Source organism: Cyprinodon variegatus, unplaced genomic scaffold (genome assembly GCF_000732505.1).
Source record: "Cyprinodon variegatus isolate N-32 unplaced genomic scaffold, C_variegatus-1.0 Scaffold325, whole genome shotgun sequence".
Classification (NCBI taxonomy): Eukaryota; Metazoa; Chordata; class Actinopteri; order Cyprinodontiformes; family Cyprinodontidae; genus Cyprinodon; species Cyprinodon variegatus.
Genome location: NW_015150778.1, coordinates 691,512 through 705,384, shown reverse-complemented (window position 1 = coordinate 705,384; position 13,873 = coordinate 691,512). Strand labels below are relative to the sequence as shown.

Genomic DNA, 13,873 nt, shown 5'->3' with positions numbered 1-13,873 from the left:
ACCGCAGTTCTTCCAGCAGTCCACACTTTCTCTGCTCTCTTTTTCTCATGGTCTTCTCCTTCTTTCCCATCGCCGGCCTCTGCCCTTAAGACCCGCCCCTCCTCATTTGCATAATGAGGCTGAAATGCAGACAGAAATGAAAATACAGGCAGAAATAAACAGGCTAAAACAACACAAAGGAAGAATAAACCAGACAAAAATATTATAACATGCACATAAATAAATACTTAAAGAAATAAGAAATAAATAAATAAAGTTAAAGAATATTACGGACAATAAATAAATAAGGTAATTAATAAAAAGGCAAATAAACGAAGCTAATAAAAAGAGATACATATTTATGTCTCATTGTATAATTAAATTTCTACCTACATTTATTTGTTTATTGTATTTTGGGGGGAATTAATTGTATGCTTATTTATTTTTGGAGCATTTATTTATTTCTGTATTTATTTTTAATGATGGCAGGATTAGTCCTCCATATACCACAGGTTTGCCTGCAGCAGCAACCCAGACTGACAGCAGCTCGTTGGATAATTGGGATCACGCGCAGCCTGGTCACGGGTGCGCTGGAAGGCTTTACCGTATTAACAGGAGAAGAGGCGCAAGGCAGTTAGAGACTGTCGTCAGACAACATGCAGAAATCTATAAATGTTTTCTATCAGGTTGGCTCTGGACCGCGGTTCGCTAAACCGTGACCTCTGCATGTATGGAAGTAGTTAAATAAAGTTACTGACTTATTTATGATGACTGTACGTTTTCTGTTTCTATAAGTATGTTGCTGTGTTTCAAAAATCCACGTGCAACAGGATAAATGAATTCACTGATAGTGAATCTGTGTCACATTTGTCTAAATCAGGCTCCTAGTTCACCTTCTTTGGAACCGTCAGTCGCATTTAGCTCCATCTTCAGTTACTTTCCTATTCTTTACACAACTGTTGTTTGAATTTAGGAAAACTTATTACAAATTCCTTAACCATGTAAAACCTGAACTATAAAACAATTATCAAAAATGTTTTACAGTGTGTTCATTGGGAAAAAAATCTGTAGATTTGTGTCATTTGTTCTTTCTGTGTAATTTATTGTGTTTTGTTTGCCTTTCAAAACACATTTTAATACATTAAAGTTTTATTTAAATTTTTTTTTTCTCCATATCACATAATTACATCAAAGGTATTTTATACCTGCTGAAATGAAAACATGATGATCAGAGGTGAACGAAGTTATTCTACAGTAGTATTTGAGTAAAAGTATTGATACTCGTAGTAAAAGTTACTAACATTTATTCAAGTTAAATTAAACTTGACTACAACTCTGACTTGATGACTAATGAACAACTTGGCCACATGGCAACAACTATCTCCTTAATAAAATGATAAACTACAGATAATATCTGTCCTGAGTTTCTTACATTTATGGAACTTCATGTACATTTCTAAAGCAGTGGTGTCCAGATCCAGTTCTAAGGGCTGCTATCTGCCATGTAGAAATTGCATTTCAAGAGAGAAAAACTGCAGCAGCAGATTACAGAGCTAAGCTGAACCAAAAGAAACAAATAACAAGCAGCTTCCTAGAAATTTAGAGGAGTAGAAAATATAATATTTAACTTTGAAAAGTAGTGGAGTGAAATTCATAAGTATTCCCTAAAAAAAAGATACTCAAAAAGTACTTAAGTACAGGAATCAGGTAAATATATTTTGTTACTTTGCACCACTGATGACGACCAATTAAAAAACCTCCAATGGAGCAGGCGTAGTGGTAGAGGAACTAATGACTTATTTCAGTTTTTGATTAATATGTTTGTTTTGCATTGTGATAAATTTGAAAACATCTAGTATACCCATGAAAAAAGAAACGATTGGCTGAGCTGTGGTCACATTTGTCTGGTTTTTCCTGATTGGAAAATGTCTTTCTTTCTAATGTCAAAGGGAAGTGCAGCCGTTTGCTTCCTGCTGGTGGTGGAGGTCTGTGCTGCTTCCTGGAACGTTAACAGGATGTTAACAGTGAGACTGATTACTGCCACGCTGATGATCTGCCACTAGGTCTACATGCAGATTAAAACACATAAACTGTCAGGTTTTCATCCTGAGCTTCGTCACTTTTCCATCTATAATCATCTTCAATTCATCTTCAACACAATATATACACCAAGTAAAAATAGTATATAAAGTAAATTAATGTTTTCTGTATTCTTCAGTTTTAGCAGAAACAAAAAACATAATTACTATTTAATTTTTTTTTTTTTACTCAGAATACTCACGTTTGCCCAAATGACAAAAAGACTGCATGTTGCTTTAACGAATGTCCACTTTATGAGTAATACATGCAGATAGCAGATGAGACGCAATAAAAAGAAACTGGGGAGAAGATTGAGAGATTTGCATTTATTTTTGTTACATTTTCAACACAGTTATTCTAGAAATCAGGTTTTGAAACATTAAACACTTAGAAATAGCTTTTTCCAGCCTCAGTAACAATTTAAATGTTTTCTTTACGCTTTTAAAACTAGCAAAACATGCGTGGTTCACTTATTGCAGCTTTTCTGCATGAACAGCTCCAGTAGATGACAGAAGAAATGATTCACTGCAAAGATAAGGACACCTGGCGATCTTTAAATCTGATTCAATCAGTGAAACTGAAACCAACAATCAGCAGAAAGTCTTCCTCTTAACAGATGATGTGCAGATTTTCCCCAAAGTGTAAACCAGTCACTGTAGGACATTCTTACACATCTTTATGAGACAGTAGAAGTGTAGAAAATTACTATGACCTTAACAGAGAATAAATATTTAGTATTCATCCAGTTTAGAAGTCAGCAAACTATAAAATTCATGGTGGCCATTATTTTATTTTTTTTCCAGATCTATAAGACATACTTTATTTTAACTACTTAAAATAATTTTGTTTTTTTAATAAAGATGTCAAATGTCAAGAGTGAAGTTAACAGTCTTAAACTAAGCTCTTTTTCAGATAAACCTCTAATGCAAAGTAGTGTTTTACACATAAAAAGAATTTGCTCCACAAAAATAAAAAAACGTACATTTAACTTAAATGTATTTGGAAATATATCATTTTGAATTAAAAGCTGCAAATTATATGGAAATATGATCAGAAAAGAGAAAAAAGTGTGCAACCTTTAGCAGAGGAAGTGCTACATAGTAGATAAATAGAAAAATATATAATAAAAACAGCGGAAAGGACAAGTTTCCATAAGCAGAAAAAGTGTCTGAACAATGTTAGTTTTAGTCCGTGAGGCAGACACCCTGTCTACTTTTAAGGCTAGGCTTAAAACTTTCCTTTTTGATAAAGCTTCTAGTTAGAGTGGCTCAGGTTATCCTGAGCTATCTCTATAGTTCTGCTGCTATAGGCTTAGACTGCTGGAGGACATAGGGACCCCTTTTTCATCATTCTGCTTCATTCTATCTCTATTCTCCCACTCTGCAGAATCTGTTAGTTCAATCTCTAACGTTCTGCTCTCTCTGCTTTTTCTCATAGTAGCTTCATCTGGTCTGTTCCTGTTTGGCTGTGACTCCATCCTGGAGAGAAATATCAGCTGTGCTGCTGCCATCAACACCTTTGTTTCTAGATGTTGGAGCTTGGCCTGTTTTCCAGTGTAGTCCTGTTTCTCTGACTGTGACTAACTGGATGTGCTCTCTTCATCCTCTGACATGGGAGCTGGCTCGGAGCTCGTCTGCCTGGCTGTGTGTTTCCTGGACGGGGCCGCCTGTGGAGCTGGTTGACAGTTGCTTTTTGTATCTATGCTTCTTTTTCTATGTCTGCTTCTTTCTCCTTGAACCCCAGTGGGCCTCAGCAGATGGCCGCTCACACTGAGCCTGGTTCTGCTGGAGGTTTCTTCCTGTTCAAAGGGAGTTTTTCCTCTCCACTGTCGCTACAAGCATGCTTAGTGTGAGGGATTGCTGAAGAGTCAATGAGTCGATGCAATCAGCTGGTTTTCCTTAGATAGAAAACTTTGAATCAATCTGACTGGATGATCTGGTGAACTGGAAAGTATCTGAGATGACATGATGTGAGTTGGAGCTATAGAAATAGAATTCAGTTTATAGAATTGCTATGCTGCCCCTGCAGGTCAGCTTCTGCTATTTTTAAAGCCATTGGCAGCAAACTGTTGCATCTTTTTAGTTTAAGCTGTAATTAACCTAAAGTTCCACTTGAGGGCAGCAAACACCATCATTTACTATAACTTTTCTATGAAAATAACGAACCCAATGTTTTTCTCACTGGTGAAAAATTACTTAGGTGCTTTTAATTTGGTTCGCTTTCTGCAAATCAATATTTTCCTCTGCTGACGGGAGAAATTTATCTAGCTAACTACATTATGCTGAACTAGAAATATAATAAAAGAACAAATAATAATAATAAAAAAATACAATATCAGAACTGTACTTTTCATAAATAAGAAAAGCTGAAATGTATTCTATATCAAAAAGGAAATTTGCTGTCCTGCTTGAAGTCATAAAATGTCATAATGTTCTTCTTTAATCAGAATTAATATTGATAGTAGATTTTGTTTAAATCTAAGTTTTTCTTCTGTTCACTAATTTAACTTTGTTAGGTTTATTTATTGCCCCTCCAGCAGTAAAAGCATCACTTTATTTCTGTTCAGTCGTTCTTCTCTCCCTTCACTCTGAGGCTCCCTCCTGCTTTGAGTCGCCTTCATGCTAAATCTGGGTGGAAAACATGCTGCGTTACAAGAATAAAAGCTTCTGCTTCACATTTTCTTTGTCGAGCGCTTTTCTCTCTTTTTGCAAAGTTTTATTAGTGTTAACTTTGACGCACCACAAACTCTTGGCAGCTTTGCTGGTTTAACTTTAATGGCCTTTTTAGGAAGAAGTTTTTGATCAAGTTGATCCTTCTAAGTTTCTTTTCATTTCACAACGCTGAAAAATGAATTTTACAAACCACACTGAATTTTATTTTTTCCTCTTAATTCTTGCTTTGAAGTAGTTTTAAAGTTCTTCAAGTCTTTGATATAAAATATAAATATTTCCTCCATTTCCAAAGTATCTGTTGCTTTTCTGTTGATGGCGTTACTCTGTTCTTTAGTTTGACTGATGTTTTATATTTATCTCACAGCAGGGTCAGAATTAACACATTTTCACACAATCTTGGTGCAAAGTTCCAGGTTCTATTTTAATATTTTTAACTAAAACAGGTAATTTCTAATAAAGACAATATATCAACATCTATGCTGATGATTTTCTGACATGTTATGCCAACTTCTCAATGGCAATGAGTTCTTGAAGACTGTTTCCCCTGTTTTCTCTAACCTACATGTAGGAATTATAGAGGGCTGTTCTTTTTCTTTTAATATCATGGTTTATTTTTTCCCATCAGTCTAGGATTTATCTCCGCAGGATCTTCCTTGTTTTGCTGCAAACATGAAGCAGATTTAGTCTGGAGTGCACCTGCTGTTCCATAAATGCAGGAATAGATGTTCTCTATTTCCTTCTCTACTCCTGTTAGCTCACAGCCAGACGTAGGAAATCATAACTGCATGCGAAGAAAAATCAAACATGGAAGGTAACAAACTTAAGAAATATCATCAGCATATAAGCCATATTCTATTTTTTTATTAACCGTCTACTGAAAATCCACTGGCAGCTTATGAGATATTTGGATATTTTCTAATCTTATTTATTTTGATCAAATTTATTATGTTAGAGTTTTTGAATAATAAAGATACAGAAGTGGTGTGATGGATTTTTATATGTATATTTTAAACACACTGACATATTTTTTTTTTCCTAACTAGGATTGTTTTCTAGGTTCTTATAATAAAACGGTTAAAGTCTATAAATGTAATGACGGGTACCTGGATTTGAAGCAGAGTCGCTTCCTGTGCAAAAACGTTTGTTAGTCTTTGAGCGATTTCTGACTGCTGGTTTTCCCTGAATATGAGGGAAGCCGAAAGGAGAAACTTGACTGTTTTGTCTTTTTCTTTGAAAGCATCATCCTTGTTTTTTCTTCACTTATTCACACCCCTTACTCTTCTAAATACAGACAAAAATAAGTTCTGTCCAATTTCATAAATAAGTAATAACTATATTATCCTGCTTTTTATTGCCTTTTACACTATCAGTTTAATTTAATATTTAATTAGAAAAATATGAAAATATATATTCTTAATGCTTTTAAATAAACTAATGGAACCCAACAATGTATTTAAATTTTTTTAAGTCCTTTTTTTAAATGGTCTTAAAGTAAAATAAAATATTTCTGTCATCTGAACAAAAGCATGAAGGCAGACAGTTCCGAGATGAAAATTAGTTTATTATTATTACTCTTTTAAATTAACAAACACTGCTATACATATTGCTGTTTTTATTCATTTTGAATCATTTTAAACAATTAAAGCATTTAAAAAAAAAGAAGAAATCATAGTTCAACAGGCGACAGACAGCAGATGACATGTACAGCAGAACATCTACAGTCAATGGCTTTTAATTGAAGTGTTGAGGGGGCTCTAGAACGTTCCAACATACAGACATTTAGACGGTTCTGGTTCTCAGATCAACTCTGTGCCGTCGAACCAAATCACCCCCCCCATTGCTAGAAAACAGCCTGTCAAATAGAAATGACATTAAAAAACAGCTGACTTGTTTCCCCAAAAACGGAGAAGCAGCTTGAATCGGCCGTAGAACGAATCTGCATCCAGAATCATCTCCAATTCCTCTGATTAGAAAAAAAAAGGAGGTTTACGCTCAAAGTCTTTGACGTTAAATTCATTTGGAATGTTTCAAGTAAACAAAATAAATTGTAAATATCGCTGATCTGTCAGTGCAAGATAGCAGAACCCTTGTCCCTTTAACATATACAAATAATAAACAAGAGATTCCTTTTTAAAGTGTTGGCTCTTTCACGTCAGACCAGCTGTAGAGAGAGTCTTCTTCATCCGTTTCCTCATCTGAAGTACCTCTGGCACTCAAAAACCAGCCCGTCTGAGTGGAGTTTAAAAATCACTGTTTTACTAAAAGTGACTGATCTACAAACACCATTTAGCCTATACAAATATATATATATAAACAGGGTTGACATCATGATGCAGCTGGCGACAGTCTGGACCACCGTGGCTTTTGTTCAAGTTAACCAAAAATTCCTCCTTTTTTACTTTAGACAAGGACTGATGAAACGCAGGATTACACGTGCCCAGAAAAAGCGGATTTGGCTTTTTTTGAAACCCGAGCTGCCCCTGAGAAGGCAGCGGCGGAACAAAAGGATGTTTATTTAGAGAAAGAAGCGGAGGAGGGTTTTCTTCAAACTTTGTTTTATATCAAAAAACGACTCACAACGAGGAGATGAAACCTTTTTTTTTTTCCCAAAAAGTACCACCTTTGCCACAGCCACTCTTTACGACGGGGGGTTCTACTAAAACACGCGAGATAATCCCTGACATCAATGTAAATCACATACACTTTGTCAAAAAAAAAGTGTTCAGGTACAAAAATCACTGAGGAGGATAAAAAGCACACGATACTACTGCAAATTCATGCCGCTATGGCAAAAAAAGAGAGAAAGTATTGAGGATGTAGCTGGCTCAAACGTTCTGAGGTCAACCTCAGGTCACCTTCAGATTTAAAGGACAGGATATTTCCACCAGCACAGGTCATAAATACACTGAAAGAGATGAAGTCAACAGAAGAAAGCGTGACCTCTGTCCTGAATCAGAGTCAGAAAATAAAACGAGAGTCTTTGCCTCTCTGCAGAAATCCCAGCAGATGCTGACCTCGTTTGGCGATCTGTTATTGAGTGCAAGCGTCAACCGCATGGCTTTTTAGGTGTTCTCAGAAAAATAATATATTAGTAAACCGTTCTGTGGGTGATGTCACAACATGGCCATGTTTTCCTTTTTTTTTCTATTTTCATAAATGTCAGTAAACACATCAGCAGTCAGGAGTTGAAATGGCGAAGGGTGGTAGATGAGCGCAGACACTGATGGATAGAAAAATGTTCACGCTGAAGAAGAAACGCGGCGTAGCCCTTATGGGTCCCCCCCCTCCCTCCGGCTCACGCGTTCAGCTTGGTCGGGACTTTTTCCATGTGCTTTAGAGAGACCAGAGGGTCTCTGGGTGGAGGGCCGGTCTGTCCTCATTGTTTTCAACCACAGTGTTTGTTTCCCGGTTGGGCCTTGGCGCCCCGGCCCCGGCTGACTCAGAGCGCCAGGAGCGTGGGTGAGTTGAGGGAGTCGGAGGACTGGTCACCGCTGCTGCTGCTGCGCCGGTGGGCTTTGGAGCAGGACTCAGAGGAGGGTGAGGGGCTCTCTGGCTCCATCATGTTGGAAAAGGTGAATATGAGGTTCTGGGCGTTTGGCGTGGCTGCCGGGGTGGACGCCACCACCACCGGCGTGTTCAGGCTGTCTCCATCTGGGATGTACATCCCACCACTGACGCCGCCGCCTCCCAGGCAGATGGGCTTAATGACAGAGCGCTGAGGTTTGCCCACCTGCTCTTCCATGTCCTCGGGCTCCTGCTTCACCACCACCTGGTTCATCTGAGCGCGCGTGTTCATGCTGTGGCGCATGGTGAGCTGCAGCGGGTTGCACTGATGCTGCTGCTGCTGCTGGTGACTGGACTGCTGGTGGCGCTCCTCCATGGGCAGTTTGCACACGGGATTATGGGCGACCAGCATGAACTCCAGCTTGTCTTTCTCCTTCTGCAGGCTCTCGATCTCCTTCTGCAGGTCGGCCTTCTCCTCCTCCAGCTTCTCGGTCTCCTGTTCAGAAATAAACACGACAGGTCAGAGGTCAGAGGTCAGAAGAAGTGACACACAAAGAAAAATACACACATTAGAAAGTCCTCCAACGTAGATTTCGGAATATTACTAAACACAAAAATAAGGGGGGGAAAAAATTTAATCTTTATGCTTTTACATAGATATTAAAAATCAATTTAAAAAATTTTCAACTTTTTTGTTTATACACTTAAATTAATATAATTATTTGAAATATTTTACGTATTAGATGTCTATTCTATGCTTGATCTTTTTGATGTACAAAATATGTTTACTAAACATTTCATTTATTGTTCAGATTCGAAAATAAATTTTAGGCAGACAGCAACAAGAAAATATACCATTAAATCTAAATAATTATTTCTTATTTATATTTGTGTTATACCTTATTTTTTATATACATATAAACCTTTTTCTCTTCAGTGTGTGTATATATCAAAATGACTATGCTATATACGGTTTTGTTTATGGATAAATATAATTGTTCCTTTTATTTCTAAATAAACATACATTTTAATTGTGTAAAAATCTCTCCTATTATTGTATAAAATGTTTCGCTCCATTCAGTTATTTTTTTAGTCTCATAATATCAACACGTATTTTTATGACTAGAAATCGTCAAGCTTGTTTTTTTTTTACTATTTAACGTTTTTTTATATTTTTATTGGCTGTACGTTTTTGCATTTCTTAGCGATTTAATACTTTTGATTATCAATTAAATCTTTTTTGTTTTCATTTAGTTTTTCTTTATTCTGGCAGTTTAAAATGATTTTTTTGCCTAAGTTCGGCAGCCGACTTATAGAAATGGCAAACAGTGAAGAGAGTTACTTTGTCTAAAGCGTTAAAAACTAAACCATCCTAAATCTGCTCAAAGTAGAAAACTTTGCTCCCATTGCTGTTTCTGGCTCCTAAGGCACCAGCAGAGGGCAGTGTTCGCCTGCTTCAGATTCATGCTGTGTTTGTGTGGCATGACCTTTGGACTGAAACCATGTAACTCAGAAGCCTGAATCAAAGAGTCTCCTAATGACTCTAATGTTTGTGTCTCTAAGAGATGCTGCCTCCTTCAGCAGTTTGACTCCAATGTGTCAAATCAAACGAATCAAACGAAGGGAAACTGCAGTTGGACGTCAGGTAGGCAGACATGAAGGTCGTCACAGACCTTTGACTCATGGGAAAAGCAATCAGGAAGTAATAAATTAGACATGACGTTTTTTCTTAAAGGAGAAATAGTGCTGCTCAACTTCACTAGAAACCTATTTTTGGATGATTAAAAAGAAAATGATCAGGCAGATAAAATGTGCCGCTTTACTCACAAAGCCACCTGCCTACAGCCAGTTCCACTCCAGGTTTTAAGCTCAGCCTGTCTCTAATTCCACTAATTAGTCCATTTAGACACCGTTACTGTCTGCCTACGAGACAGCCCAGCCTCTGTCTGCAGCCGCCCGACACAAAAAGCTTTTCAACGCCTTCAGTCAGAGCCTGCACTTAGAGTCAAACTTGTCTGGCGAGCTTGCTAAAGCAGGAGTGGAGTTGGTGCTTTCATCAGAGCGTCCGATGGGCTGGATGTGATGCTCACCCCCTGCAGCATCTCTGTCAGCTCCCGCCTGCGGTTTCTACATTTGGCTGCAGCCAGCTTGTTCCTCTCCCGTCTCACCCTCCTTTTCTCCTCTTCCTCTGGAGTCAGCTGCGTTCAAAGATGAAAGAGAAAATAAGGGTGAAAAAGCTGTCCGATCTGTAGGCAGGATTAATGTGTAATAAAACCTTCAAACTGCTCACCTGCTCGTCTCTCTTACGTCGCCTGAGGTCGCCGGTGGAGCGGATGACCCCGGGCCGGGCCAGCGTGTTGTGTGCCAGCAGGCCCGGCCCGTTGCTCAGGTGATGGCCGTAGGGGTGGGAGCGGGAGTATGGGTTGGACATGGAGGTGATGACGGTCGGCTGCACCATCCACTGCAGGTCTTGGCTGGTTGTGATTGCATTGATTGTAGGGATGAAGGCACTGTTGGAGCCAGGCATGTCAACCCTGTACTTCTGGAAAAAGAGAGGAAAACAGGGCGATGAAAGAGGAAAAAGGTCACCTTCTATCTTCACTTCCAAAGGATAAAGCTAAATCCTCTGAGCGTCGCCATCTTAAACATTTGCTGGAATATAAGCAACGCCACAAACACCTCCAACCACCAATAAATGAGCACATTTCCCCGAGTTCAAAAGCTTATAGTAATGATTCAATCCGTGTGGACTGTAGCCCCCAGAGTGGAACACTGACACATGCAGTGAATCATGTGGGAAAGCCCAAAGGTGTCCAGCATCTCATTGTTCTACAACAAGCAACGCCGCTCAGGCTTCTGATTGGATAAAACAGCTTTTTAATCATTTATTTGTGGAAACCTTGAACCAAAAAGAAGAACCAGTCTTATTTTTTCAGATAAGACATATTAGTGCCCCCCCCCAGAGGCCCAGCATAGCTCAGCCTCTACCAAATATCTCTGGTTTGTCTTTCTTTGATTGTTTTTTTTTTATCCCTGTTTTAAATAAATCCCACTGAAGATGCCTTCAGGTCTCCACATCACTAACTTTTCAAAGCAGATCACTGTTCCTCCACAGATGGGGGGCCTGTCAGCTGCGCGTAATTTACGCACGTCCCCCACAATATTCCCGACTTTCCGTCGGATATCCCGGCAGTCTACTGGAACTTTGTTTATCCCAGTGAGTCACTGTGTATGGGATTTGTCCAGCACGTGTGAAACCAGCTCAGTTCCAGTAAAATGGGGGGAAGCAGCCAGCTGGAACAAGCCGGGAATCGCGCATTGAGGAATGTGAGAGCGAGAAATAAAGGGAAAAAACTGCTAGGTAATAAAACAAGCCTGGATGGATCCTCTCTGTGCTGCAGCGACACAGACATTCCTTGGAGTTGTTACATTGAATACTTGCAGAGTGATAAAATCCTCTATTGCTCCAATAAAGCCAGAAACGGGAGGGCCGTGTAATGGAAAACAGGCAGTGAGTGATTACAGGCTGATAGAAACAGGCCAAAAGTCGTTTACTGTAATGTTGCGTTAGACTGACGCCACTTTTCCACAGAAGTGGAACCGACGTAACACCGGGGTGTGGGGAAATAACATGCCTCGTCCTGAATTTACATCCTTTTTCTTTTAATCAGAATGTTAAATGGACGCTGCAGAACACCTTAATATTAACATGGTGCTTTTAATGCCCGAAGCGACCCTAAATGTTGCATTTCCTCTGCAAGGAAGGATCCTGATCGTGTGAGCCGCTTCCCGCTGGAGGAAACGCGGCCATGTGCGGCCGGAGGCACCGACGGATCCAATCAGACAATCTGGACCCAAATATTAATAGTAATAATAATAAAAACGCCGCAAACCTCAAACTGCTGCAAAACAACACGCCGATGTTTCCATAGATGCGCAGGATCCACAGCAGCCTGTTGCATCCAGGACGCGCGTTACGCTCCGCTGGCTCAGAAAAATGCGTAAAATGATCTGAGCTTTAGTTTAATGCCGCCGCAGACCGATGATCAGACCGATGATCAGACCGATGATCAGACCGATGATCAGACCGATGATCAGACCGGATCTGGAATCAGAGGCTTGAATCCATGTCGGTCTGAACGGAACAGGTTTCACATCGTATCAAACGCTCTGCTGGGAACAAGAAACGGATTTTCTGCGTAAATTCCGGGTTTTTCGTCCATAACTTAATGCGGTTTCATTTGTATTTTATAGTCTCCACTATTTCAATCAATTAAATAAACATTTAATTCAAAATGATGTAAATTGGTAGAGGTTGGAGAAGGTCTCACCTGGTAGTTTGAGGTAGATATCGGACTCCCGATCGTGCTGCTGCCGCTGGTGAAGGACTCTGGCTGCGCCGGAGAGGCGCTGCTGCCGCGGGATGAGGTGTCGTAATTCCCGGAGTAGTCCTGGTACATGATCCGGGAGGGAGGAAGGTTTCAGGGGACTGTTGGAGCTCTGGAGCTTTTTTCTTTCTTTCCTCCTCTGTCACTGACACACAGCCCCCCCGCAGTAAAAAGGCACCAGCAAGAAAAGAAAGAATCCTCTGATTGTTCAGGTATCCAGGAGCGCAAAGTGCAAATATTACAGCTGATCTACAACATCTTAGAAATATTGCAGGTGTGTTGTGCTTTCAGGTAGAACAGACTATCAGATCCTCTCAGGCAGTCAGTGACTCAGTCTTGCCTTCTTTCTCTCAGCTCTCTGTCGCCACGGAACCTCCAACTTTTTTTCTTTCCCTTTTCACCCCACTTCCTACAGATGACTCACTTCAATGGCACTAAGAAGAAGCGCGACGGCTTTTCAACACCAACGAAACGGCCCACGTCACGGCGGGGCGTGGCTTGCATTCAGCAGGGGAGGGGCTCTCTGTTCTCCTGCTTCAGTCTGTGGATGAGCGCAAAGAGAGAAGAGCGCAAAGAGAGAAGAGCGCAGTTCTCCCTCTGCGCATCGCCGCTGGGACCAAAACCTGCTCAGCAGCCAGAGCGGCTTTTATTCCTGGACGTCAGTCACCTGCTGCGGACTTTACGGTTCTGTCTCTGTCTCTGTCTGTCTCTGTCTCTGTCTGTCTCTGTCTCTGTCTCTGTCTGTCTCTGTCTCCGTCTCTGTCTCTGCGGCCCATTGACGCATGTTTCCTAAAATGGGCAGTTGCGTCAGAGCGCGTGTGGGTTTCCTTGGTAAAAAAGAAAGCGTCAGACTCTGGAGGGATTCCCTCCCCTTCAGCTGCGGGGCGCCGGATCCGCAGCTCTCAGGGTCCAGATTTGGTCTGAACAGCAAAAACATTCAAATGATGAAAGATGAAGAATAATCTGGATGATCAGATACAGGCAGGGGCGTCAAAAGAAAGTTTAGGGGGAGGGCGGGGGTAAAATAATTCCTACATTAAATATAGACTCTGTCTTCAAATACTCAAATAAATCCTAAAATACATATTTTTTAAATATGTTAAATGCAATATCCTCATTTCTTTAAAATATTAGTTATAAATTGGTTTTAATGAATCCATTGTTATTTTTTTATTTCATCAGTGAATCTGACCAAGTTATGCATAAAATAATCAGAATAGTTAATATTTACAAGGTAAGTAGATTTCTATC

The 13,873-nt window shown here is 39.9% G+C and overlaps 1 protein-coding gene across 1 annotated transcript; it reads right to left on the bottom strand.

The window, feature by feature from the left end:
- Positions 1-6,273: 6,273 nt before the first annotated feature.
- Positions 6,274-13,055, bottom strand: fosl2 (FOS-like antigen 2). Its single transcript, XM_015384866.1, has 4 exons — positions 12,566-13,055; positions 10,525-10,776; positions 10,325-10,432; positions 6,274-8,730 (listed from the first exon to the last, which is right to left on the bottom strand). Exons 1-4 carry the CDS (start codon positions 12,692-12,694, stop codon positions 8,170-8,172), a joined length of 1,050 nt encoding a protein of 349 aa, XP_015240352.1. The 5' UTR covers positions 12,695-13,055; the 3' UTR covers positions 6,274-8,169.
- Between the last annotated feature and the right edge of the window lie 818 nt (positions 13,056-13,873).